At 42.5% G+C, this 25,062-nt stretch overlaps 1 protein-coding gene across 2 annotated transcripts in view; it reads left to right on the top strand.

The window, feature by feature from the left end:
* Positions 1-25,062, top strand: part of gabrb2b (gamma-aminobutyric acid type A receptor subunit beta2b) — a gene marked incomplete at both ends in the record, with an annotated part of 134,206 nt that overhangs the window by 77,381 nt on the left and 31,763 nt on the right. For both annotated transcript variants that reach the window (XM_080436260.1, XM_080436261.1), the window contains one exon: positions 16,467-16,549. In XM_080436260.1, coding sequence (XP_080292386.1) covers positions 16,467-16,549 — 83 coding nt within the window. The remainder of the gene's footprint in view (positions 1-16,466; positions 16,550-25,062) is intronic.

The raw sequence follows: 25,062 nt of genomic DNA on the forward strand, positions 1-25,062 counted from the left end.
CTACCCCTGAGAGCCACTGCCGTCCCATAATAATGGGAGAATCATACCGTTGTGTATTTCCTGACTTGGCATGAAGGCAACCAAGGGCATGGCAGCACCCCTGTACCTTCAGGTCATGATGCAACTAGCCTCGATCTCCAGACTTTTATTGTTTAGTTTTGCTAAAAAAATAAAAGCCTGGAGGAACGCGTCGGTGTACCCGGTATAGGAAGTGTTTAATTTCCCCAACCAACCAGAGTGCAGTGGGCGTCGCTCGTAATGTTGTGTTAACGGGGGCGGGGGTTGACGGACAGATCGGTGAACCAATGGGATCAGGCGCAGTCTCTCTGCGCCTCTATACACCCGCCCCTCTATACACGAAATCAGGAGCGTTGGTGCAGCCTGTGATGCAACCCCCATAACCCTTCCCACTCACTTATAACACAGGAAGGCTGTTTTGAGCCTTCCTGTGTCCTCCTGGTTCCCAAACTCAATTCAATTCAATTCAATTGCATTAAACAGTCAAATCACAACAAGCAGAGACCCGACATTGTCCCACCCTGAGCAAGCAATTTTGCGACAGTGACAAGGAAAAACTCCCCCTTAACTGGAAGAAACGTCAGGCAGACCCTGGGCGGCCATCTGCCTCGACCATGTTGGGGGGGGGGGGATAAAAGTAGTAGCAACAACAATAATAGTAAATACTGTGGAATAAACTCCGCCTTGCAGTCAGAAGAACTGCAGACTCACGTTTTCAGACTCCACCTCGCCCCCTAGCGCTCCACTCTCCTTGTGTCCCTTCTTGTCTTCTTTTTCGATAGATGCTATAGTTTTCTATGCAGATACAGTAAGTGCATGTGTTGCTATTTAGACGTAATTTTTTTCTTGACCACAATGTGTGGTGTTAATGTTATGAAGAAAGCAGGTTGTTCAGGAAGATGCTAGGTTTGATATTTACCTGGTACCTAGTTTGTTTGAGGCACATTTGTTCTCATGGCACTCTACTTACAGTATGAGACTACATACTACATTTCCTTTGTTCATACCAAGGGGCCAGCTTCCTGCTTTGAAATTGAGTCGATATAGGAAGAGAGTTCAAGTGATAGTTCATATGAATGGCCTGTAGTTTTGCTGTTTTACCCCTGCTGGTGTCAGAAAGAATTTCTCTCAACGCAAGCGGATGGGTTTTTGACGAACTTTATACTAGATTTTCTTACCTTAATAAACATTGTCATAAATACTATATGCTTCCAGTCGCTAGTTTAAAGTCTCCTTTCAATCATCATGAAATGCGTTTTGGTAAATTATGGTCCCATTTATTTTAGAATTGATGATAAAGTAGGTTATGCTCTAGGAGGGGCGGGATGATTTGATTGACAAGCTACACAACCAATAGCATTCAATCCCCGCCCCCGCTCTTGATTGACAAGCTACCCAACCAATACTGGTCTGGTTGCATTCTGCAGGATATGACGCGATATGACACGATATTGAAAGATGGGGGATTTGAAATTCCTGAACAATCGGCTTCGTCTGTAAAAACCAATGGCCTCGCTTAGTCCATTCTTTTTTACAGTCTATGGTTCATACTTACTCTGCTTACTCTCATCTCGCACCTGTAAGTCGTTCTGGATAATTGCATCTGCTGAATGCCTAAATTGTAATTGATGATGACCAATAGTGATCCTGTCACTTATGCAGGGCAATGAAAGACTAGAATGATAGTTAAAATAATTGTTAATAACCATTCCACTATTAGTTTAGTAACAATGTCCCTTGTTATGAAGTGTTACCATAGACACGAGCCCCATTAACCACTTAAGCCTGTACTTCATAGTTTAACAAAATATAGAAATTGGCCAATCTACAAGGTTACAACGTTTTGCAATGCGATCGTGCGATGCTTTGTGAGCTTTGTAGAAATAATGAGACTCCCACAATACGGACACCAGGTTGAAAGTTGTTAATGGAATAGGCACAATATCAGGAAACCGTGGTCTAATTATCCACATGCACAGAGAATGACATCAGGGAGAAGGGGGGGATCTTTTCATAGAAGCCCCTTCCCTTGAGGTGCAATTGAATTTGCTGCTTCCATAGAGATGCCAATAACGGACATAGCCAGTCACAGAGGGTGTAAAAAAAACAAAACAATGAATATTCACACAAGACAAACTCATTTACATTTATTTTGCTATTCAGCTGCCAATTCGGCCTGGGGTGTCAGTACAGTATGGTGGCTACAAGGCACTCTTTTATTATCGGCAGTGTATTCATATGCATGTTTCTGTCGACATACCGTTCAAAGTAGTGTTTCCTTTTTTTTTAAATATACAATGTCATTTCATTGATATTCAAAGCTGAAAAAAACCTTTCAAGGTTTTTTTTTTCTTCCCACTGTTACCACAATGGCAGTGATTTACTCCTGAAAGGATTTTAACCCATTAAGACCGGGAACGCATCTGTGTGTGTCATTGTAAGGTTTCTTTGACTATTCAAAAATAGCAGATCTACAAGCTCATAGCGCCGCGCTATGAGCTTGTAGATTTGCTATTTTTGAAAAATCGTGAAAATGTGTGCAAATATTTGATTTCTTTTTTTTTAAAGAGAACATTTTTAATTCTGGGGGGTCCCTGGAACAACATATTTTGAGATGGGGTCCATGGCCAGAAACATAAAAAAAATAAACTGTTAGGATTTAGAAGACATTTGTAGAATTCCCAGAAGCAGAGATTTGAGTTACAAATGTTCGCTTTAAAAATATATATACTGTATATTCAAAGATTTGCACACATTTATTTATTTATTTCAAAAATAGCAGATATACAAGCTCATAGCGCTATGAGCTTGTATATCTGCTATTTTTGAATAGCCCAAAGAAATCTAAACATCAGAGATGTTCCCGGTTTGAATGGGTTAATTGTGTAAAAGCCAATGGTTAGAAATGGTTCAAATAAGAAAAGTGCAGCTCTTAGACTTTCCACACTGGCCTGGCCAGCATATAAAAGAGGTCCCGTCTTTGTTCTTTATATGGTATTTGCTAGGCCTGTGAGTGTATACCGTGAGTGTTGAAGGGATTCATAACTGTCACAGAGGAATATAGCAGGCGTAGGGGAAATACAAGCGGAAGCGGGCACTGTGAGAAGCCAGCAAACGTCGGTAAACAAAAGTAGTTTATATGTTGGATGCAGAGGGAACTGTATAACCACATGGTTTTTACTGTTATTCTGTTCGTGAAAATAATATGACTTTTAGGAAAAGCATGAATTTAGCCTTAAAGGTCCTGGAACCAAAGATACTAGAAAAGTAAATGTCCCAAGCATAAAATAAATATGGTTACTCCACAATATTTCTTTGATAGACTGCAAACCCTTTGTGCGCACTTCCAGTAAGCCAAGGAAGACTCTGGAATGTGATTTGTCTTTGATTCGGGAGACTGTGTGTCCCCCAGACAGCAATGGTGTAAAGTAACTAGTACATTTACTCAAGTACTGTACTTAAGTACAATTTTGAGGTACTTTTACTTTACTGGAGTATTTCCAATTTTCAATGCTTTTACTTCTACTCCACTACTTCTCGGAGGCAAATATTGTAGTTTTACTCCACTACAATTATTTGACATCTTTAATTACTAGTTACTTTGCAGATTTACAGAGTTACAGAGCAGACAAAACATACACCCTTCACTTCCACTTCAGCCCTATATATTTCGGCCATTTGAAACTAGCTGATCTACAAGCTCACAATGCGAAGCGATGCGATGCACTGTGAGCTTGTAGATCTGCTGTCAAAAGATTTGTACACATTATAAACTTGTGAAATGGGACATTGTGCACAATGAGTACTTTTACTGTACTTTAAGTATATTTTGATGCCAATACTTTTGTACTTTTACTCAAGTAAACTTTGATCACAGGACTTTTACTTACTTACTTAACAGAGTATTTCTACACTACAGTATTGATACTTTTACTCAACACATTATCCGCCAAGATATTAAACATAGTTTTTTATCCAGTTGCCAGCATAATTACCTTAAATTGACCATCTTTGAAACGCTGTGGAAGCCACGTTGTGTAAAAAAATAAAAATAAAAAAGTCCCTGTGGGTTGGCGGAGGGATCCGTGTATCCACTGGAACCATAACATTCCAACCGCGATCAGCCATTTTGGGGCTATGGCCCGTTGAAAAGGGGTGGTTTTCATCAAAAAAAAAAAAAAAACTGAGTTAGGAGTGTTTTTCTAAAAATCCCATAGTTAGGGTGGATGGATGTCAGTTTTTTTTGGAATGACGTCACATCCGTCCACTGCTTCTCTGAGTGACGAGGGATCATTCCAAAGCTGTGTTAGGGCGCCCCTTGTGGAATAAAAAAAAAAGAAGATTTTTTTTGTTGGAAAGAACTTATATATGCGTTCTCGGCAGACAATGTGTTAAGTAAAAGACGCGAGTACTTTTTCCACCTCTGCCAGACAGGGTATAGCCTATAGTAGCAGAGAGACAACGGGTCACCACCAGGGTTGCCAGATCTGCTTATTATAATTTCCCCGCAAGATTTTATTTGAAAATAGCCGATCTACAAGCTCACAACGCGTCGCATCGCGACGCGTTGTGAGCTTGTAGATCTGCTATTTTCAAATAGCTGATGTATATGTTAAAGTGCTCTGGTGGCCCATAGTCGCTTCTTTTGGGCTGGTTTTCCTAGACCTGGTTGCTTGTTTCTCTCACAGAATCTGGCAACACTGGTCACAACAGGTCTGATCCTTTTGCAAACCCGTGGTCTCACTCACAAGTGACTCTGTGTGAGAACTTCTGATAAATGCGTCGGCACACACACACACACACACACACACCTGCGTTCCAAAGCAGTGAAAAGGTCTTCAACCTCGGCTTTTTTCCACCCCATAACTAGCAAAGACGTCCCCTAGTGGGCAGCTTACTGGCCCCTTTATATGACCCCGCAACTTTTCATCCATCCTGTGGGCCCTCCCCCGAGAGGCAGAGAGAGGAGAGTCTGGTCCGTACGCAGGGGTCACTGCAGGTGATCCAACATATGGGCCTCCGACGTTGGCGCGGTTGGCAAGCGCTCTCCAGCTCAGGCAGTAACCAGGCAACGGAGGGAGAGCATCGTGCCAGGACTGTGCAAGAGATGCTGACCGTTGTATCGTTTCGCTGAAACCTTGTATCTCCATATTTTACCTTTTTTTTAAATGTTTTTTTCCCGTAAATGAATGCCTTACTTTGTCACACGAGAGTGTCGCGCAAAAGTAATGAAAATTGCAGATCTACAAGCTCACAAAAAGCTCGCCAACAGGGTGGTAGTTCGTCTATTTTCACTATTTTTGATAATAAAAAAGGAATGTTTTTTTAACGTACAGGGTTTTCACCTGACAGCGATGATATAATGAACGGGACAAGAGAGAGTAAATAAAGAGCCTTTTGCATGCATGGCTGTGAGAGCAGACAGGCTCAAGACACACGCACGCACACGCACACGCGCACACACACACACACACACACACACACGCACACACACAAACATACATGCTCACTGACGCAGTCACACACACACACACACACACACACACACACACACACACACACACACACACACACACACACACACATAACCACACACAACCACACACTGCACACACATAAATGCGTGCACTGAATCTTTATTTACTTTTACCATCACCTCTCGCACACACACACACACACACACACACACACACACACACACACACACACACACACACACATGCATGCACTGAATCTTTATTTACTTTTACCATCACCTCTCGCTCGCACACACGCACACACACACGCACACACGCACACACACACACGCACGCACACGCACACGCACACAGCACACTGCGACACCTATGCCAGAAGCGCTGCAGCTCTAAAGTTCTACTCCACTGGCTCCATCTTGACACAGAGATCAGAAAGTTGCCAGAAAGTAAAAGCGGCAATTTGCTCCTTGGTTAAACACTTGGAAGTCAGGCAGCCGCGTCACCTGCAGCAAGCGCGCCAGAGCGGAGGTAAACGCTGACAAAGACCGGGGGGGACACCAGAGAGAGAGGACAAGTGTAACCGCTTTTTATAGGCTCAAAGGAGCTCACCTGCCTCACTTCGTTGCGGGCAGAGACCGTCGTGGTGTGTAATTTGTACTTCTGTATTGCCATTAACTGGCTTAGTGACAATAGGATTGCCACTTTCTCATCTCACATTGCTGACGCCTTTCCTTACCTCTCCTCTCCTCTTACAGAGCAAAGCAATAAAACGTAATACATTCCCACGAGCCAATTTAAAAGGGTCATCTTCTTTTCAAAAGCCCAGCCATAAATGTGTTTCTCTTTGGCAAGATATCTGCCACAGATGTCTATAGTATTAGACTTTCTATGAAGAGTCACTCAATAATAAGTAGTAATTTAGCTGTTACTATTTGTCACTGCATTTTTTGAGGGATGGGGTTAGACTATTCCATACCTGGGTGGCAGTGCTGTAGAAGGAGAATTTGCCCATGTTTGTTTTATGGGTGGGTGGTACCAGATTGTTGTTTACGCTCCCTCTAGTTTTTTACTTTCTTTTTTATTTTTTGGTGGTGGGGCTATCCATTTTGTTTATGTTTGTATCACTGATTAGGCCTTTAGTAAAAGAGGATATTTAGAAAAGCCGACCAATCAGCTATGTGCACAGAAGGTGCATTTCCATGGGGGGAAATGGGGGCGTATTTGTGGCATATGTGCAATTGTTTTATAATGGGGAAACAGGTGTGTTAATGAGTGTCCTATGTGATGGAGATCTGGACGCAGGTGTGTAGATGATGAGAGACAGGACGAGCAAAACGAGAAAGGGGGGGATAGAGAGGATAAGAGAATACCAGTGGTGTAAGGTACATTTACTCAAGTACATTTACTCAAGTACATTTACTCAAGTACTGTACTTAAGTACAATTTTGAGGTACTTTTACTTTACTAGAGAATTGTCTATACTTTTACTTCATAACATCTCAGAGGCAAATATTGTACTTTTACTCCACTACAATTATTTGAAAACTTTAGTTACTAGTTACTCTGCAGATATAAATGATTACGTTATAAAACATACGTTAACCATTTCAGCCCTATTTTAAACCTAGGCTACTTTGATAATAGCCAATCCACAAGCTCTACACGCATTGCATCACGACACGTTGTGAGCTTGTAGATCTGCTATTTTCAAACATTTTAGTACTTTTACTTTTGGTACTTTAAGTACATTTTGCTACCAATACTTTTGTACTTTTGCTCAAGTAAATTTTGAATTCCGGACTTTAACTCGTTAGGGCGCGCTCCCACTAGCGTTAAATGCAGGTTGTGCGCGGCCACAGTTTTTTGCAGCCAGCGGATTCTAAAAAACGGGAGTGACGCGCCTGTCACTCACTTTCAGGACCCTCCCCGTAGCCCGCACCGCCTGCTGCCTTGAGCACCATGGTGCTTCCTGAGTCTTGGTCCGCCTTCCACTCACCCGATTGGACAGAGGAGGAAAATCAGCTCCTGCCTCCAGCAGTTTTCTGCTTCAAATGGACAAGTCGTGTAGAGCAGATAAACGCAAGGTCTGCGCGACAGGCGGAAAGATCCGCTCTTGCGTGAATCCACGCATTTACATTGACAAAGCATTGGCAGATTCTGCCCCAGAGGTCAAATAAAAGTGCGGTGGGAGCGCGCCCTTACCGAGTATTTCTGCATTACAGTATTGATACTTTCACTTAAGTAAAACATTTGAGTACTTTTTTTTCCCACCGCCATAGAATACTATAGGAGAATGACAAAGACATGGAGGGTGATTATCTCGGCGGTGTAACACACAGAGGATTGGACTCAAGATGAGCCTCTCCTCTGGCACAAATGTATCTACGTTGTCAGGTGTGCCTAGACGATTACCCGCCATGCTGTGCCGCTCTGTGGCAGCTCTCACAGTGGGAGTCAAGCTCTCACACGAGTCCAGAGCCGAGAGAAGAGAACGGCAGCCTATTACTCACACTGCCGTTTGCCTTCTATTCTCCCCACAAAGCCTGATGGACAACGCAAACTTGTCTATCGATCGTCTCTCTCGGCTCGGGCTTGGGAGTTATTATCCCTTATCAGTCGTCCCAGACAATTTGTGTTCATAATGATCGGGCGGATTTAACGTCCCTTATGCCAATATTCATGCAGATAATGTTGTATAGGGTAGTTATTAGCCGGCTTTAGTGTTAGTCGTATTTGCCGTGCTATAACACAGATCCCATTCCCCACAGATACTTAACCCATTCAATCCGCGAACGCATCTCTTGGCTATAAAAAAAAATATGAGCTTGTAGATCTGCTATTTTTGAAAATTTTTGAACATTTTTGAACATTTGTAACTCAAATCTTTGCTTCTGTCGGTCCCTGGAACCAAATATTTTCTAAATGTTTGCTTTAGTAAATAAATACATCTACTGATGCACAAACGTGGACACATCATCAGTGTTTTTTTCCTGGGGTCACTGGGTGTTTCGGGTCTCTCAACAGACACCCTCCTCCAGGCTGATCAGACCCCGGTCTGTGTCCAAGTGGCATGCTAGTACAGCCCCCCACTGTCTCTTGAGGGGAGTAAAGAGACAGTGCTAATTAGGGGGGTCAGGGTTTAATGTGGCAGGGTGAGATGTTAACAGCAGGTTTTGGCGACACTAGAAAATATATTGAAAGATTTGCACACAATTTCAAGATTTTTCAAAAAATAGCAGATCTACAAGCCCATAGTGCACCACTCTGTGCCGCGCTATGAGCTTGTAGATCTGCTATTTTTGAATAGCGCAACTAAATCTAAAATGACACTGATGCGTTCCCGGTCTTAAAGGGTTAAGGGCGTGGTTTGAGCGGAACGTGACTTTCTGATGGTCGTAACAGGGTTGAGTGCCTGAATTAGCTTCAAATTAGCTTCACTTTCAAAATGTACCCTATGCGTTCATTGCATTGGGAGGGAAAATTGCCAAATGAATAAATGTAATTAACCATACATGACTTGAATCAGCAGATATTGAGCAGTAGATTAGGTCTCCTTATGTATTTACATACTGTAGTAACTGCAGATCGATTAACATGTACAGTGTAATTCGCTTGCAATAACAATTTTAGTTCAATCTATTTAGAGTCGCTATTGCGTATCAATCAATAATTACTATGTTGTTATTTCCGCAAACTACCCACAATTGGCCTTTAATTTAAGGGCTGCAAAAGAAAATCTTTAAATGTGATGGTGTTTTCAGGCCGTCAAGTCCAGTGTATCATAACATACTGTAAGGTTACCTACAGGAACGATTCGACCTCCAGAGACCTACGATGTTGTACTCAGGAAAGGCACTGCTGCTGGATGAAATAATGATATCCCTATAAGCAGGCTAGACATTTGGGTTATATAAACCTTTCGGAGAGAGGGGGAGGGGGGACAAGGGTCAGGATAATTTTTAGTTTAAACTCGGTCAGTTCATGGAGTAATGTTTCCGCGCAAACATTACATTACATTACATTACATTACATTACATTACAGTCATTTAGCAGATGCTTTTATCCAAAGCGACTTACAATAAGTGTATTCAACATAGGTAGGGAACGAAAACTACTAATCACCAGAAGTCTTTAGTGCATTTTCTGCAAAAACAAGCAACCAAGAGTATACCTAGCGCTAAGGTAAAAGTGCAATATATCAGCTACCTATTTCCTTAAACAGATGAGACAAAATAGCTAAATCAAATGAGCATGAGCTAAAACAAATAAGTGTATCGACTAAACAAGATCCAATAAACAATACAACAATAGTAAACAAGCGTTCGTACAACTAGTTAACAACAAGTAGGTCAGGCAGAGAGGAAGGGTAGTGTTTCCTGAAGAGGTGGGTTTTCAGCCTGAACAGAATATAACAGAAACAGAATATAAACATCCCAGATACATCACTGATTGAATACTTTAATTCTTTAACTGCCAGAGTAACGCTCAGGTCCTGAACCTGGTGAGACGAAGGAGGAGCCCGGCCAGGAGGCCATCCACAGAGCCTATAGTCCCTCCACGTGCACAGAGCCTCTCCTCTCCCCCAGTCCCGGCAGAGTAGTTCCGGAGAAGCAGACTGAGTGGCCCTGTCTTTCCCTAAGAGGACTGACCGTGGGTAGCTACTGGGACGTAAGTCGGGGCTTGATCAACCCCTGCTGGGTCGCCCGGGCGAGGGTGTATGTTGTTGCGAGACCCGAAACACCCGATGACCCCAGGCTACTACACTGATGATACTTCCCAGGTGCATCCATGTGATGTTTTCTTTATAGTGTAATATAGTGTGATGCTACTGCCAGCGAAAATGAGCGATTTTACTGTACCTTTGAAAAAATCATGGAATATTCTCCGTGACCTCCGTCCTCACGGAGATCGCCTCATTAAACGCACGGGGTCTCGTAGTATGGGGAAAAAAATTTGTTCGCTCGCGGTAATCCATTGCACAGCACTGTGGCCATTTGGATGTGGCTTGTTTTCGCGAGGAAAGGAGATACAGCCATTTCCCCACAGGAAATAAACATATTTTTTTAAATGACGGCAGATCCGGGTCTGTCGTCATCGGGCAGTGAAAGCATCATTCATAGGGTAGATAACAGCGCCATCTGGTGGAAAACTACTGAAAACACAAAACTCGTCATTCTCGTCAACGGCAAACACAGGCCAATTGTGTTCGTATAGACTCTCGACCAAGCCGGATTCAAACCCCCAGACTCTGGTGGTGCTTTTATTAACATGTTTGATAATGGTGTAGTCAAGACAACTCTGCTAAAAGGATGACATAAAAAAGCCCAGAGGGGCTTGTTTCCATCAACAAGCAAATGACTGTATAGCAGGGCAAAAAAACAAAACACTGCAGGTGTATTGTATTGTTCTGGTGTGAGCATTAAAAAGCAATACCCCCAGTCTGCTCATAATTGACTGGTTTTGAAATTGAGTTGACCTTTCTATTAGCCCAGAAGACCTAGCTTGTGTCCCAGGATGCAGTCTGTCAGTGCAGAAAGTAAAATAGCTCGGTCAAAAGGGTCGACTTCACAGGACATTGTCCCTTTAGGGTCGAGCTCTGGTCGTAGCTGTCCATACAATGTCCCTCCAGGCGATCAGTTGAAATGAAGATAATCATCTAGAGACGTATTGATCTTTGAGCGGAGGCACACTTCATAGATTCAGGTACCGAGGTTTTAATGGGAACCTCGGGTGTTTCTGGTGACAGCTCCATTTCGGCCCTTGTCCGGGATAATAGGATTTCCATTTGTCATTTTGAGTGCCTCCGCCATGAAAACTTGACGAGAAAATGATAACTCTGAGACGTTTTTTGTTAATTAACACTGCAGGGTTGATAACTAGGTCCAGGTGTTAACATGGAAAAACCATCGCTAGAGAAGTAAAGTAATGCATCGCAGCAGTGACAGGCAAACAATTTCAAATGATTACAGAATGTGTTTTTTTTATTTAGAATATGGTGCCTTTAGATATTTTGGAAAACATGTTTCTTTTAGACAATTTATCTCGTTACCATAGTTGTCACTGTCATTGTTGTTGGTAGCACAGGCTTTCTTGGGAGCACAGGCCCCTCCTCAGGCTTCCACATCAACCCGGTCCTGTTTGCTGTTTGTAACCATTTGGGCCAGTGAAAGATCCATGCCATGACACAATCTAGAGGCACTCACTGGCAACTGGCAGTGCAATTTATGCGGTGCCAGAGCTAACTGTATGCATATGACATAATTATGACATATTATGTTATGTTATTATGTCATATGCATACAGTTAGCTCTGGTCCATAGCGTTAGAAGGAGTTCTCCTTAATGCTATGGGACTTTCGAGCCTTTTGCACCATAGGCTGCTTAGCCTCTCGTGGGTGGCAGGGGAAAGGATCGAAAGCACCATAGCGTTAAAGAAAACTCCTTCTAACGCTATGGACCAGACCTAGCATACCGTGTCATACTGTTTAATATAACTCTTCTGTAGTGTCTTGAGATTTCCAAAGATTGTTACTGCGTAAATTCACTTCATATAGTGACTATATTGTGTATAGTATTGTGCCAGCAGTTTACAGCACTTCAGTCTCCATCCTCGAGTCATTTTGGCAGTTGAAAGGAGCTTCAGCTCTGAGCCCAAGCAACATAACAAAGAACACCTCCCACTGTCGCTTTACCTTCACATTCCATGGGTTTCCACAGACAAACAAACAACAAGCGAAGCACAACTTTGTGAGTCACAGATGGACAATACGTGATGGACAATTGTGCCTGCTATGCAGCTTTAAATTCCTGTCACTAATGCAAACCTTTTACTGACAGAAAAGACACTTAATTGTACTGTGCTGTGTGTCTGTGAGGGACTGGTGCAGGTAACTAGTTGTAAAGTGTTATCTTGTGTTTCAGATTTATTGTTTTTTTAATTACATGTCCACACGCCTGAGATTGATGAAAATGTTTTATTGTTAATTTAAGACATCTGTGGTGTGAAAACAGTGAATATAAAAAGCAGTTTAACATTTCAGTCTCTATAATCAATGCTACTACTGGCATACGTAAATGTTCTCCAGACAGAGGCGAGAGATCTCATACAAGGTGCAACCAGTCAGTCAGCTGATGCTCCTAATTGGCTGTGACCTATACTCACTTGGCCAAACAGGCAACACTACGACTAAACGTCCACCCATTCACAATGTCACAGACACAGTTGACTTCATCATAAATAACCAGCAAACAAGCAATTCTATAGCTACAAGACATGGGTTGCTGAGTCATAACAATGAAGCATAGAGTTAGTTGCACCCTGCAGGACACGGAAGTCTTGCACGCCTCAGCTGTAATCGTCAGTCAGTCAGCTGATGTGAACATCAGCCTAGCCTCCTATTCCCCATTCACAGGTCTGCTGGTCATTACGTCACACATTCAGACTCCAATCACAGCTCACTCCTTAACAAAGAGGTTCCTTTAAATACGGCTTTGCATTCACTTATACCGTAGGTCTCTGCTAGCTTCACTGCTGCTTAGCTGCCTCCTCCACCCCAGCCTCCACCTCTTTGATCAGAGTCTGGCATAGGCTCAAATACTTGTGATATTATATCTGCTAATTCAAACTAATATGTCAATGTATTGCTTATTGTTTGATATTGTATCCCTATGGGGGGTTTTGCTTAACATTCCCTGATATTGCTTAGCATGCTGCTTGGACACAATTCAGAGAATATCTCCAAGAGCGGAGCCAAGCTTAACTGTATTCCATTTGTTGCAATAAATGGTTAAATCTACTTTGACGTGAGTGTTCCTGACTGAATATGTATTTCTAGCCAAGGGAAATATGTGTGTGGATAGATACCAGCAACCTCTTAATAACTTTATAGGTGCGTCGCAGAGCGTTGCCAGTATACAGGTGCAGTGTCATAGTATCTTGACTGAATGTTTGTTACACATCCCACATAACATACACTGGTGAGGATACCCCCCTGATTTAGCAGTCCTTATTGTTATATTTGGATAACGTAGGAGATGTTACATTGTTGAACATGCTTAGGAGTGAAACTGTAAAGTCAGCTATAGCTGACTCCTGAAAGTAAACTTGGCCAATAATGCACAACTTCCAATAATCCATTCCTTAAAACCCCCCGACAAAGTGTCACCATGTTGGAACACTATATCCAGTCCATGGCCTGGTGTGTGTTCTGTATCAGAGCATCATTTAATAGTCGTATCATCACGGCTGCAGTTATCTCTCCAGCCTGATTCCCCATGCTGCTGTCCCTGGGAGTTTTGTCCCCTGCTGAGCCTTACCTCTCAGGTAGGGCCCAATAGAGATTATCCAAACAATGCTGGAACTGGGACAGCGATTAGCCGTTGCCCTGTAATCCCTAAACGCCCCCCCCCCCCCCCCCTCCTGGGCCTCCACGTGAAATGGTAGCATGAACCATGTAAGGCTTTGTTTACTCAGTATCCACGTTCACTGATACACAAGGTTGTATTTGGTGATTTGGGAAGTGGTTGCACTCTATTTTAATGGCTTCATTAACGCTACGCTACAGGTCACACAATGGTCAATTGATATGCATCTAGGCTCATTCCTCTATGTTAATCCTATGTTAATTCATGCTGGTGTGACAACCCGGCAGTCGGCAGCCCTTTGTTAACTTTGTTGAGGTGTGAATTTAAGGTTGTTTTAAATCTATGTCTCTGCTTGCACGTGTGCTCCGGCTCAAAATAGCGGTTGCACGGCGTGTTAGCCCCGTCCCGTGACCACAACGCAACCCTGCTGATACAGCACGTTCCTCCGATTTTGGTAGACGTGGATTTGTATCCACCGCCCTCGCCCATCGACATCACTTGCACGCAACGTTTAAGAATTGTTCTAAAAAGGTGGCAGTCGGTTCGGAGGAGCTTGAGGAAGGAGCATGCGCTCGTGTCTAAACTCACTTAACCCATTCAATCCTGGGACGCGCATCTCTGTCATTTTAGATTTCTTTGGCTATTCAAAAATAGCAGATCTAATAGCACGGCACCGAGTGCCGCGCTATGAGCTTGTAGATCTGCTATTTTTGAAATATCGTGAAAATCTTTGAATATATATATTTTTTAAGCGAACATGTGTACCTCAAATCTTTGCTTCTGGAGGTCCCTGGTACAAAATATTTTACAAAAAATAGCAGATCTACAAGCGCATAGTGCGGGACTCGGTGCCGCGCTATGCGCTTGTATATCTGCTATTTTTGAATAGCCAACGACATCTAAAATGACACAGATGCGTCCCCGGATTGAATGCGTTAAAGGCTGCTATCTCATTAATTGTGACCGGGTCCCCTAAGTATCCGTCGCGGCAGACAGTGATTGTGGAACAGGGCGGCGATTATCTTAACCCATTGATACCTGGAACGCATCTGTGTCACTTTAGATTTCTTTAGGCTATTCAAAAATAGCAGATATACAAGCTCATAGCGCGGCACCGAGTGCCGCGCTATGAACTTGTAGATCTGCTATTTTTGAAAAATCGAGGGAAAAAAAAAAATTGGGTTTTTTTTCCAATTTTTTTGGGGGATTTAGAAGACATTTCTAGAATCTTCTCAGGTCTTAAAGGGTTAAACGTGTCTAACTGCCATCCGAACAATGATCCAAGCATGAGGTTCGCCGACAGCGCTATCACATCTTCCTCATCATGCTATTAACTTTACGACAAGATATGGGAACCGGGCTACGCTAAGGAGGCCATTCCCGACGAGGCTATAAAAAGCAGGAAGCGATTAAGTGGCAGCATGTGCCCTTGTCTTGAGGGTGCAGTTATCTGCCCAGGCTGGAGATAATGACTGAGTCAGGGGTGGGGGGCGGGGCGGGTGGAGGTGGAGGTGGGGAGCTCTTATGCGTAATGCCACTTTGACCGTCTGCTGCACTTGTGCAATTATGGACTAACTACGGTCTAGGCCTGGTGTTTTTGTCTACACTGGAGAACAACTTGACTGAACGACTTGTTGACTTGTTGTGTGAACCCTTTTGGGTTTAGCTGGAGTGCTTGGCACTCATGCACAGCGCAGTAGTCGTGTCGCACTGCGTTTGACTGCAAAAAAAACCAAGCCTAACCGTATGAAATCCAATGAGTTTTAACAATTTATCTGACTTTGGCCAATGGAATTCATATCAATGGCCCCTGCCCAGTGCCCACACATGTAAATTACACACTCACACAAACATGGAACACATTTCATCCCTGAGGTTCTTACAGACCAGGAAGGTTGAAGGCAAATTACTGATGCAGCTACACCCTCAGTGCTAATTTAAAGGATCTACACCATTAATTAAAAAAATATATATATATATTTAATATCATATTGTTTATGTCCCTCAAACGTTTTTCAAAAGGTTTGAGCCTAAATCAAGCCTCAGATATACTCATTCCTACTAACTTCTCTCTGGCTTATAAAGCACTTTCACCTGCAATACCACATTGTCCTGTTTGGCACGGGGCGCTATTGAGCCAGTTTGTGTGCATGTTATCTCCTGGTTCTGTGTGGAAAAAGTAAAAAAAAAACGGGAGGGATTGTACCCTGACGTGACGTCACGTCAGGGTGCAAATCAGTTTGGCCTGTTTTGAGACCAATTTACAGAAAACCCCAGATTTGCTGTGAAAGCCTGAGTGTTCAAACTGGGGTATTTTGGGGGATAGAAGAGAGGTAGAGGAGACCAAAAACACACAAAAAAGAAGAAAAAGTTCAAATTCAATGCATCGCGACCCGAGCTTTTAGATCTGCTACTGTATTTTCACCAAATGCTCGCCTGTTTTTCACCAAATGCTCGCCTGTTTTTCACCAAATGGTCGCCTATTTTTGCAGAATGTTCACCTATTATAACATGCCCAGAATAGGTATACTAGGGTTGATGTTGTTAACTTTTTAAACTTTTTAAACTTGCATTAGTCTTAAAAAGTGTGCACTTTGTCTCTCTCCAGGATCACCACCACCGCTGCCTGTATGATGGACCTGAGGAGATACCCACTGGATGAGCAGAACTGCACTTTGGAGATAGAGAGCTGTGAGTCATTCATCCATTTTGTTCTTTCATTCGGACTTTTCTTTCTTTCCTTGTTTCTTTCTTTCCTTATTTTTTTCTTCTTCTACCAGACCCTGGGGCTGGCCTAGAAAAGTGAATGTCTGGTTATACTGGCAGACTGCCCACTCTTGAAGCACGCACGGCCATCCCTTCAGCCAGCAATGTACCTGTACCCCAAACTCAATGAATCATCATTATCCCGCAGCCAGTGATGTGTCAGGCATTAACATCTCTCTGGATTAGTTTCTTAAATTGTTAAGTCGACACTGTTGTACGCCGTCTGATTGTTTGATCAGACTAATCGACCAGTGGTGTAAAGTAACTAAGTGAATGTACTCAAGTGCTGTGCTTAAGTACAATTTTGAGGTACTTTTACTTTACTGAAGTATTTCCAATTTTCTATACTTTTACTTTTACTCCACTACATCTCTGAGGAAGAAATGTTGCCTTTACTCCACTACAATTATTTGATAACTTTAGTTAGTAGTTACTTTGCAGTTATACATTATTATATTATAAAACACACATTAACCACTTCAGCCCTATTTTATACATAGGCTCTTCTTCTTCTTCTTCTTCTTCTTCTTCTTCTTCTTCTTCTTCTTCTTCTTCTTCTTCTTCTTCTTCTTCTTCTTCTTCTTCTTCTTCTTCTTCTTCTTCTTCTTCTTCTTCTTCTTCTTCTTCTTCTTCTTCTTCTTCTTCCATTGTTGACCGGAGTCCCTCAGGGGGCTTGCACTGGGCACCCCTCCTTTCTTCCCTCAACACCAAAACCGTTCGCCCCTAAAATAGCAGATCTACAAGCTCGCTGCGTGTTGTGTTCTTGTAGATCTGCCTATTTTCGCCGAAACGTTTCGCCTATTATAACATAATGCCCCAGAACAGGGCACCAGGGTTCATGTGGTTAACTTTTGATGAGCCCACACACTTTTTCTTGGCCTCAGTTGAGCCGTTGAGCCACGGAACGTCTGTTTGAACAAGTTTTGACAGCTTGAGGAGAACCTCCATGCACTTTCATTTATGGATCAGGCTTTTCATCCATCCCTTCTGACCTTTTCCCAGTTGTTTGAGACAAAAGTTTGAAAACAAGCTGTCTCAGCACGGTTTGTTGCTGAATCAGCAACGGTATTTTGTGCGAGGAGCGATGAGTCCACAATATCTCAGTTTCCACGAGAAAGTAGAATTTTGTTATGATCATCAAATTACCGCAATGCAACTAAAGTCGTAATGGAATATTAATCATATTGAAGATGTCCTTGTTTTTCCTGCCTCTCAATGGTCTGTCGCCTGTTGAATGAGGACGCACGGAGGAGGAAAAGGAATGCGGGAAAACGACTCAAAGGGCACGTCGTACATTACAGTTTAGAGTGTTTTTGTCGCATTCCTAAGCCAATAATTTGATGACCGGCAGCGGTTCCGGTAGGAGACACAAAGAGTCTCCTTTGTGTCTCCTACCGGAACCGCTGCCTACCGGTCCGCTGGTTATCAAATTATTGGCTTAGGAATGTGACAAAAACGTACAAAAATATCCATGATTTCAAGTCTCCATGGGGTGACTAATCAATAGAAAAAAAGTGTTTTGTTGGGTGAACTATCTCTTTAAAGTTGATTTTACAGAATAGGTGTGATGACCAACGTGTTGCCCACAGCGGTAGCATTCACCGACCAACGTCTCCCATGTAATCTGCATTATGAGAGCACTCAAGGCTCAACACAATTAGAATGCTATTTTATCTATTTTATCTAGAGTAACTACTGTATAAGCCCTCTCTAGGGTGTGATTCGCAAAACAACAACATGCGATAAGCTCTGCCATCAGCTAGAGACTGCTCTGAAATGGGTGAAAGCCCAAGGACATGTCACAGAGTTCCACATACACACACACACACACACACACACATGTCTGCACTACATGCCTTCGCAACCCCCCCCCCCCTGCTCCTATCTGTCCTGCTCCCTTCCCCAGTCCACCCCCTGGTGTTTTTTTTGCTCCTTGGACGCTCTGCTCCCTTTTGGGAGCATAGCGTGCGCGCAGTGTTTTTTTTGCCTGTGTACCCCATTCTATCCCACCCCCGCTCCCCGTCCAAAACTCTTCTTAAGAGGGATCGTTTAGCGCCATTGTGGTATATGGTTATGTTTGTTGTTCATGTTTCATTGAGAGGCAACGAAGTTGCCGCCTTGTATCATGTCATCGTTCGTGCCAGTCCACTGTTACGGCTGCTGTGGTGTTGTTTTTTATTAAGCTGCACTAAAATGAATTTCACCCACTTTTTTACTTTGTAAACCTGTGATGTGACAATAAAACTGATTCTGATTCTGATTCTGATTTGATTGTAATAACATACTGTACATCTGCCACAACGGCACACTCCTGCTCCGCTCGGCGCAGATGAGTTTAAAAGATCAAAGTGAGCTTCTCACCCCTCGGGGAGTGAGAATCAGAATCAGAATCAGTTTTATTGTCACATCACAGGTTTACAGGGTAAAGAAGTGGGTGAAATTTGTTTTTGTACATCGTTCCCATCGCAACGTTAATTTCCATAGAAAGAAGAGGGGGGGGGGAGAAGAAGAGGGGGTGGGGGGCAAGTGGGAAGGAGATCAAAACAAGAGAGCAACAGAAGGCCAGACAAGTTATCTACATATTTACAAAGTACCATACGTGAGTCAGATGTTACTGTACTGTTTGCAGGGTGTATTCAGGGATCGCAGTTTCTTCTTTCATTGTATAGACATGATGGCTCCTGTATTTGGCCTCATCTGGTTCTACACGTTCCCTCTGTGCTGTTGGGTTGTTTGCACTGCTGTCTGTCCAGGATGTATACTCTGTTTGATTTGTTTGCTGTTTGATCACTAAACTCTACTTGACATGCCCTCAGCTTGGAGACCTGTGTGTGTGTGTGTGTGTGTGTGTGTGTCAGTGGTGTCCCCAGGAATTACATTTAGGGCAGGCGCCCCCCCCCCCCCGCCCCCCTCTCTATTACCCCCAGAAAAAAATATTTCAACTCAATCGAAAATCGCAGATCAAAAAACGGCGAAAGTGGCCTGTGTGTGTGTGTGTGTGTGTGTGTGTGTGTGTGTGTGTGTGTGTGTGTGTGTGTGTGTGTGTGTGTGTGTGTGTGTGTGTGTGTGTGTGTGTGTGTGTTACTAGTTACTTTGCAGATATAAATTATGACATTATAAAGCATGCATTGACCACTTTAGCCCGATTTTATACCTAGGCTACTTGAAAATCGCAGATTTTATCTACAAGCTCATCTACAAGCTCACAGATCTACAAGCTCACAACGTGTCGCATCTTGAGCTTGTAGATCTGCTATTTTCTTTTTAATACGTTTTTTGTACTTTTATTTTTGGTACTTTAAGTACATTTTGATACCAATGCTGTTTTTACTCAAGTACATTTTTCATTGCAGTATTGATACTTTTACTTAAGTAAAACATTTGAGTACTTTTTCCTACACTGTCACAGATCTATTTGACTCAAAACCTGGCAGAAGAGCATAGAATATGGTTCCCCCAGCACTTCCACAAATGAAGGCCGTGTGGAGGACGTGCTGTGTTGCCTAGGAGCTGTTTTGCATGTTGGGTATAGTGAGCTGTGGGCAGTGGTGCAAAGTAATTAAGTAAACTTGAAAGGGTTAACAACCTTGGTGTGGGTGATGTATACGAGCATTTTTTCACTGCTACGTTTCTTAACATCACCGTTTAATTAGTCTGGACAGATTATGTGATGTAAAGTGGAACTGGTTGGCGGGAGGCACACAACCATGATGCACTTTGTTCTGAGGAGATGTTTACCAAACCATTAATGTGTTCCGTCTGATTGGTCTTTTAATTTGGACAATCTACCCTGTAAATGGGTTATACTCGCTCTCGCATTCCTTAACCGCCTCTCTGCTGGGAAACGTTCCTCATCCGCCTTTGATCGAAAGCTCGGTTCTGATTTCTCATGGTGATGTAGATTTACTAGCACAGTCTTTTAAAAAACTAGATTAGATCCCCCCGGCCCCCATACTAAATCTTTCCCATGGATGAATGACTAGTATTTGTTGCTTCTGGCACTTAATATCAAAGGTTTCTGGAAATCCAAAAAAGCTCCTGGATCTCCAACTTCACCTCAAAGAACCTTTATTTTTCTTATAATAATATTACTGCCCCAACTTGTCAGAGTTTTGGGTCCGATGCTGATGCCAATTTTGGAGAGTCATAGACCATTAGTTCTCAAAGTGGGGTCCGGGGACCCGGGTTCCAGGGGGTCCCTAGCTAAATGATGGATAGTTAGGAACCAAATGGACCCTTATGGGTCTTTAACTCTGAGAGTGTACAAATGGAACCAAATGGACCCTGACGGGTCCATTTGGTTCCATTCGTACACTCTCAGAGTTAAATGAACACTGATGAAACGGTATCAACTGGGGGTCCTTGAAATTTGAAAATCACAAACCACTGCTGTACTTCAATAAGAAATCGTCTCTTTGGGGGTCCCTGGCATATGTTTTCAAATGGGGGTCCACGGGCTAATAAGTGTCAAGTTGGGGGTCCTTGACATGAAAAAGTTTGAGAACCACTGTGCTAAGTGGTTAAAAATCAGTTCAGATCGACTTATAGTTATCTGTAATTTTGTTAAAGTATGTCCTGTTTTTACCAGGTTGCTTGCAGCCTGGTCTAGGAAGAGACTGATCAACTACTGAACACTTTCTCGACACTTTCTAAACACTTTCTAGCGACCTTTTCATCATTGGCTGTCCTTCAATCCTTTAAGCCAATGGGGAGACTTCCCCGAGACTTCCCCATACTCTGAACGACGGGCGTCCTCCCATGCTATGGGATCATAGCCCAGAACAAAAAAAAGTGTGGTCGTCGCCACCAAACAAACTATTGACTTGACTCCTCATACACACACACACACACAGCGCCGCCTCCAACAGCGATTTGTTAGTCCGCGAGCGAAAGGGTAGAGGACCACAGGTCCATTTTGTTCCGTGCGGGGACGCTAGAGAGAGCAACCTGGTATAGATATGACTGCGTCATCATTTCTTCTTTTATTGTTTGTAATGCCTTTTCTTAGATATATTCTTGTAAAGCACTGTGTGACACTACTTTGGAAAGGTACTATACAAATAAACTTGACTTACTTGCCAATCATTATCAACACACAATACCAAAACAACAGTGGTACTGTACACTGTTTCAAGGATTTCGACTCAATTGTAAAGTTAGCCTACTTGTTTGGTCTAGGATCAATGAACAACGTTTCTCGCAAAGTCTGAAAAGAGAGAACTGAAACTTCAGACAATGAATCATGGATTGAACTTGAGATATTACATTTTATATACAAAATGTAACTTTGATCCATTGCAGTACTAACACCAGGCCTTTCTCCACATAAAATCTATCTTTCTACCTTTACTCTTCTTCTGACCTGTGGAACTTATTTTGCCAGAGACCACTGGTTCTCAACGTGGTGGTCTGGGGAGCCCTAGGGGTCCTTGAGTAGGTTGTAGGGCGTCGCCAGCGACAGTATGATTGATAGTTATAGGAACCAAATGGACCCTTACAGCTATGTAACTCTGAGAGTGTACAAATGGAACCAAATGGACCCCAAATGGACCCGTAATCCATTTGGTTCCATTTGTACACTCTCAGACCCAGTGATGTAAAGTAACTAAGTACATTTACTCAAGTACTGTACTTAAGTACAATTTTGAGGTATTTTTTACTTTACTGGAGTATTTCCAATTTTCAGTACTTTTACTTCTACTCCAATACATCTCAGAGGCAAATATTGTACTTTTACTCCACTACAATTATCTGAAAACTTTAGCTACTAGTTACTTTGCAGATATAAATTATTACATTATAAAACACACATTAACGACTTTAGCCCTATTTTATACATAGACTATTTGAAAATAGCCGATCTACAAGCTCAACACGTCGCATCGCGACGCATTTTGAACTTGTAGATCTGCTATTTTCAAACATTTTAGTACTTTTACTTTTGGTACTTTAAGTACATTATGATACCAATACTTTTGTACTTTTACTCAAGTACATTTTGAATTCCGGACTTTTACTTGCAACAGAGTACTTCTACATTGAAGTATTGATACTTTTACTTAAGTAAAACATTTGAGTACTTTTTTGCACCGCTGAGCAGGTGTACAGTCCATGTTTATCGTAGCGCCCGCACAAGAACCATGAATGGTGTCGTCAATAAACAATGACTGTGGATGAGAGGAGTTCTTACTCTCACTCCTCCTGTGTATCGATGTGTCTGGGTGTGTACGGCCAACATTTACACAGCGGGTAGACCTATCGACCCGTGTTCTCTGTCAGGAAGATTCTGCTATTGCATTTTGATTTTAATCTTTTAAAATCTTAAGATTCAGTAAGACAAACAACACTGGTGTATTATGAGTCAAAGAAGATGTAAACACTACCTCAGCTGACATTCAGCAATATTATTGTTAACTGTGTGACCTAGCAAAGCTTAACCACTTTCAACCAAGCCCCCAGAGTTGCTGAGAAACATTGAAGCCGCCACCCCAGTGGCCAAAGCTGGAACTGCAGTCGGGGAGAAATACAGTACATGCACGAGCAAAACATACTGAGAGATATTTATATATATAAATATAAATATGTAAGCATATTATACATAAATACATATGCATTTACATATAAATATGCATCTTGAGTGTATTTAATAAATATCTCGCGTTCATTCCTTGGCAACCGGGCTGCCGTAGGACGCAAAAAGGACACTAGTCCATGGTGTGTCCAAAAACGACTCAATAATTCTACTTCCGGCAGGCTTCCGGGTGCTTCAAAACGCCACTGAGCACATTCATTGAAATGATAGCTGGGGGCGGGGCAGTCCGCCCTCTAGTTATATTATACCTCTATGCTTTCAACCCCTATTTTGTTTCTTTTTACAACATTTTTGAAAAGTTTAGAAAACAGCCCATCTACATGTTCACAACGCATTACGATGCGACGCGTTGTGAACTTGTAGATCAGGTATTTTTGAACACATGTATTGACACAGCAAAAGGGGGGAAATGTACGTCTTAGCGAGGAGGCAAAAGGGTCAAAACCAGGTAGGCAGTCCAAATAGGCAAACTAGTGTAAAGAATTGACAGGCAGAGTAGAATATGATACACTTAAAGCTGTAATCCATAAAGTGTTACTGTATTCCTACCCGGGATTTGAACCCCGGTCTCCCGCATGGGAGACCAAACATCTAACGCTCAACTACGAAGGAATCCCCATATTGTGCTTATGAGCTTCATTCAGTACTACTTGTTACCCGGTAGAACTCGTACCTGATACTTATCTGACCTTCCCAATGGAAGTGTAGGGAAATCACCCCCCAAGTAACCACTGCAGCTATGTATTAACATACTCTACCATACAGAGTGGTTAAAATAGCATTTTATTCTTTGAAATAAGGGTGCGAATAGCAGCTTTAACAAAAATGACTATAGGAAACCTAAGCTACAGAGAGAGAGAGCCCGGGGGAGAGAAGCCTTGCTAACATGCTAGCCTTCTCAGCCTGCATTTGTTTACTTTCGTCTTACCCAGAATATCCATAATGTGCATTTGGGGGCTCCGGTGAGTGCAGTAGGCCACACAAGACTTTGCCTACAGGCGAAATCCCCCCCCGTGGTGTACAGTAACTAAGTACATTTACTCAAGTACTGTAAAATTTTGAGGTACTTTTACTTAACTGGAGTATTTCCAATTGTCTATACTTTTACTTTTACTCCACTACATCTCAAAGGCAAATATTGTACTTTTACTCCACTACAATTATTTGAAGACTTAAATTACTAGTTACTTTGTAGATATAAATTATTACATTATAAAACATACAATAACTTTAGCCCTATTTTGGGCTATTTTTAGCCCTATTTTAGCCCTATTTTATACCTTGGCTATTTGAAAATAGCCGATCTACAAGCTCACAACGCGTCGCATCTAGCTATTTTCAAATATTTTAGTACTTTTACTTTTGGTACTTTAAGTACATTTTGATACCAAAACTTTCGTGCTTTTACTCAAGTACATTTTTAATTCTGGACTTTAACTTGTAACAGATTGTTTCTATATTGCAGTATTGGTACTTTTACTTAAGCAAAGAATTTGAGTACTTTTTCCACCACTGCACACACACATGCATCATTCAAAGATGTCAAACTCCTGGTGGTCTGGGTCAGTGTTACGATAATGTAGTTTACAACGGATATGCATCGCATGCTGTCGCCCCACCTTCACAGGAGGCTGGGCTCTTGCAGAAAGTGGACGATGCAACATTGATTTCACAAGTCTAGCAGCTGGGCACCTGTTCAATAAATCATCATGAGCCTGCTGCAGGTCACTCAACCATTAAGAACAGAACACTGAGGCGCGTTTGGTCACGAGTTGTGACCGCCACTGCCATATACATGTTGTTAATGCTGCATGGCTTAACCCATCAAGTCCGGGAACGCATCTGT

The sequence above is a fragment of the Gymnoscopelus braueri genome (assembly GCF_963280865.1).
Source record: "Gymnoscopelus braueri genome assembly, chromosome: 8".
Lineage (NCBI taxonomy): Eukaryota > Metazoa > Chordata > Actinopteri > Myctophiformes > Myctophidae > Gymnoscopelus > Gymnoscopelus braueri.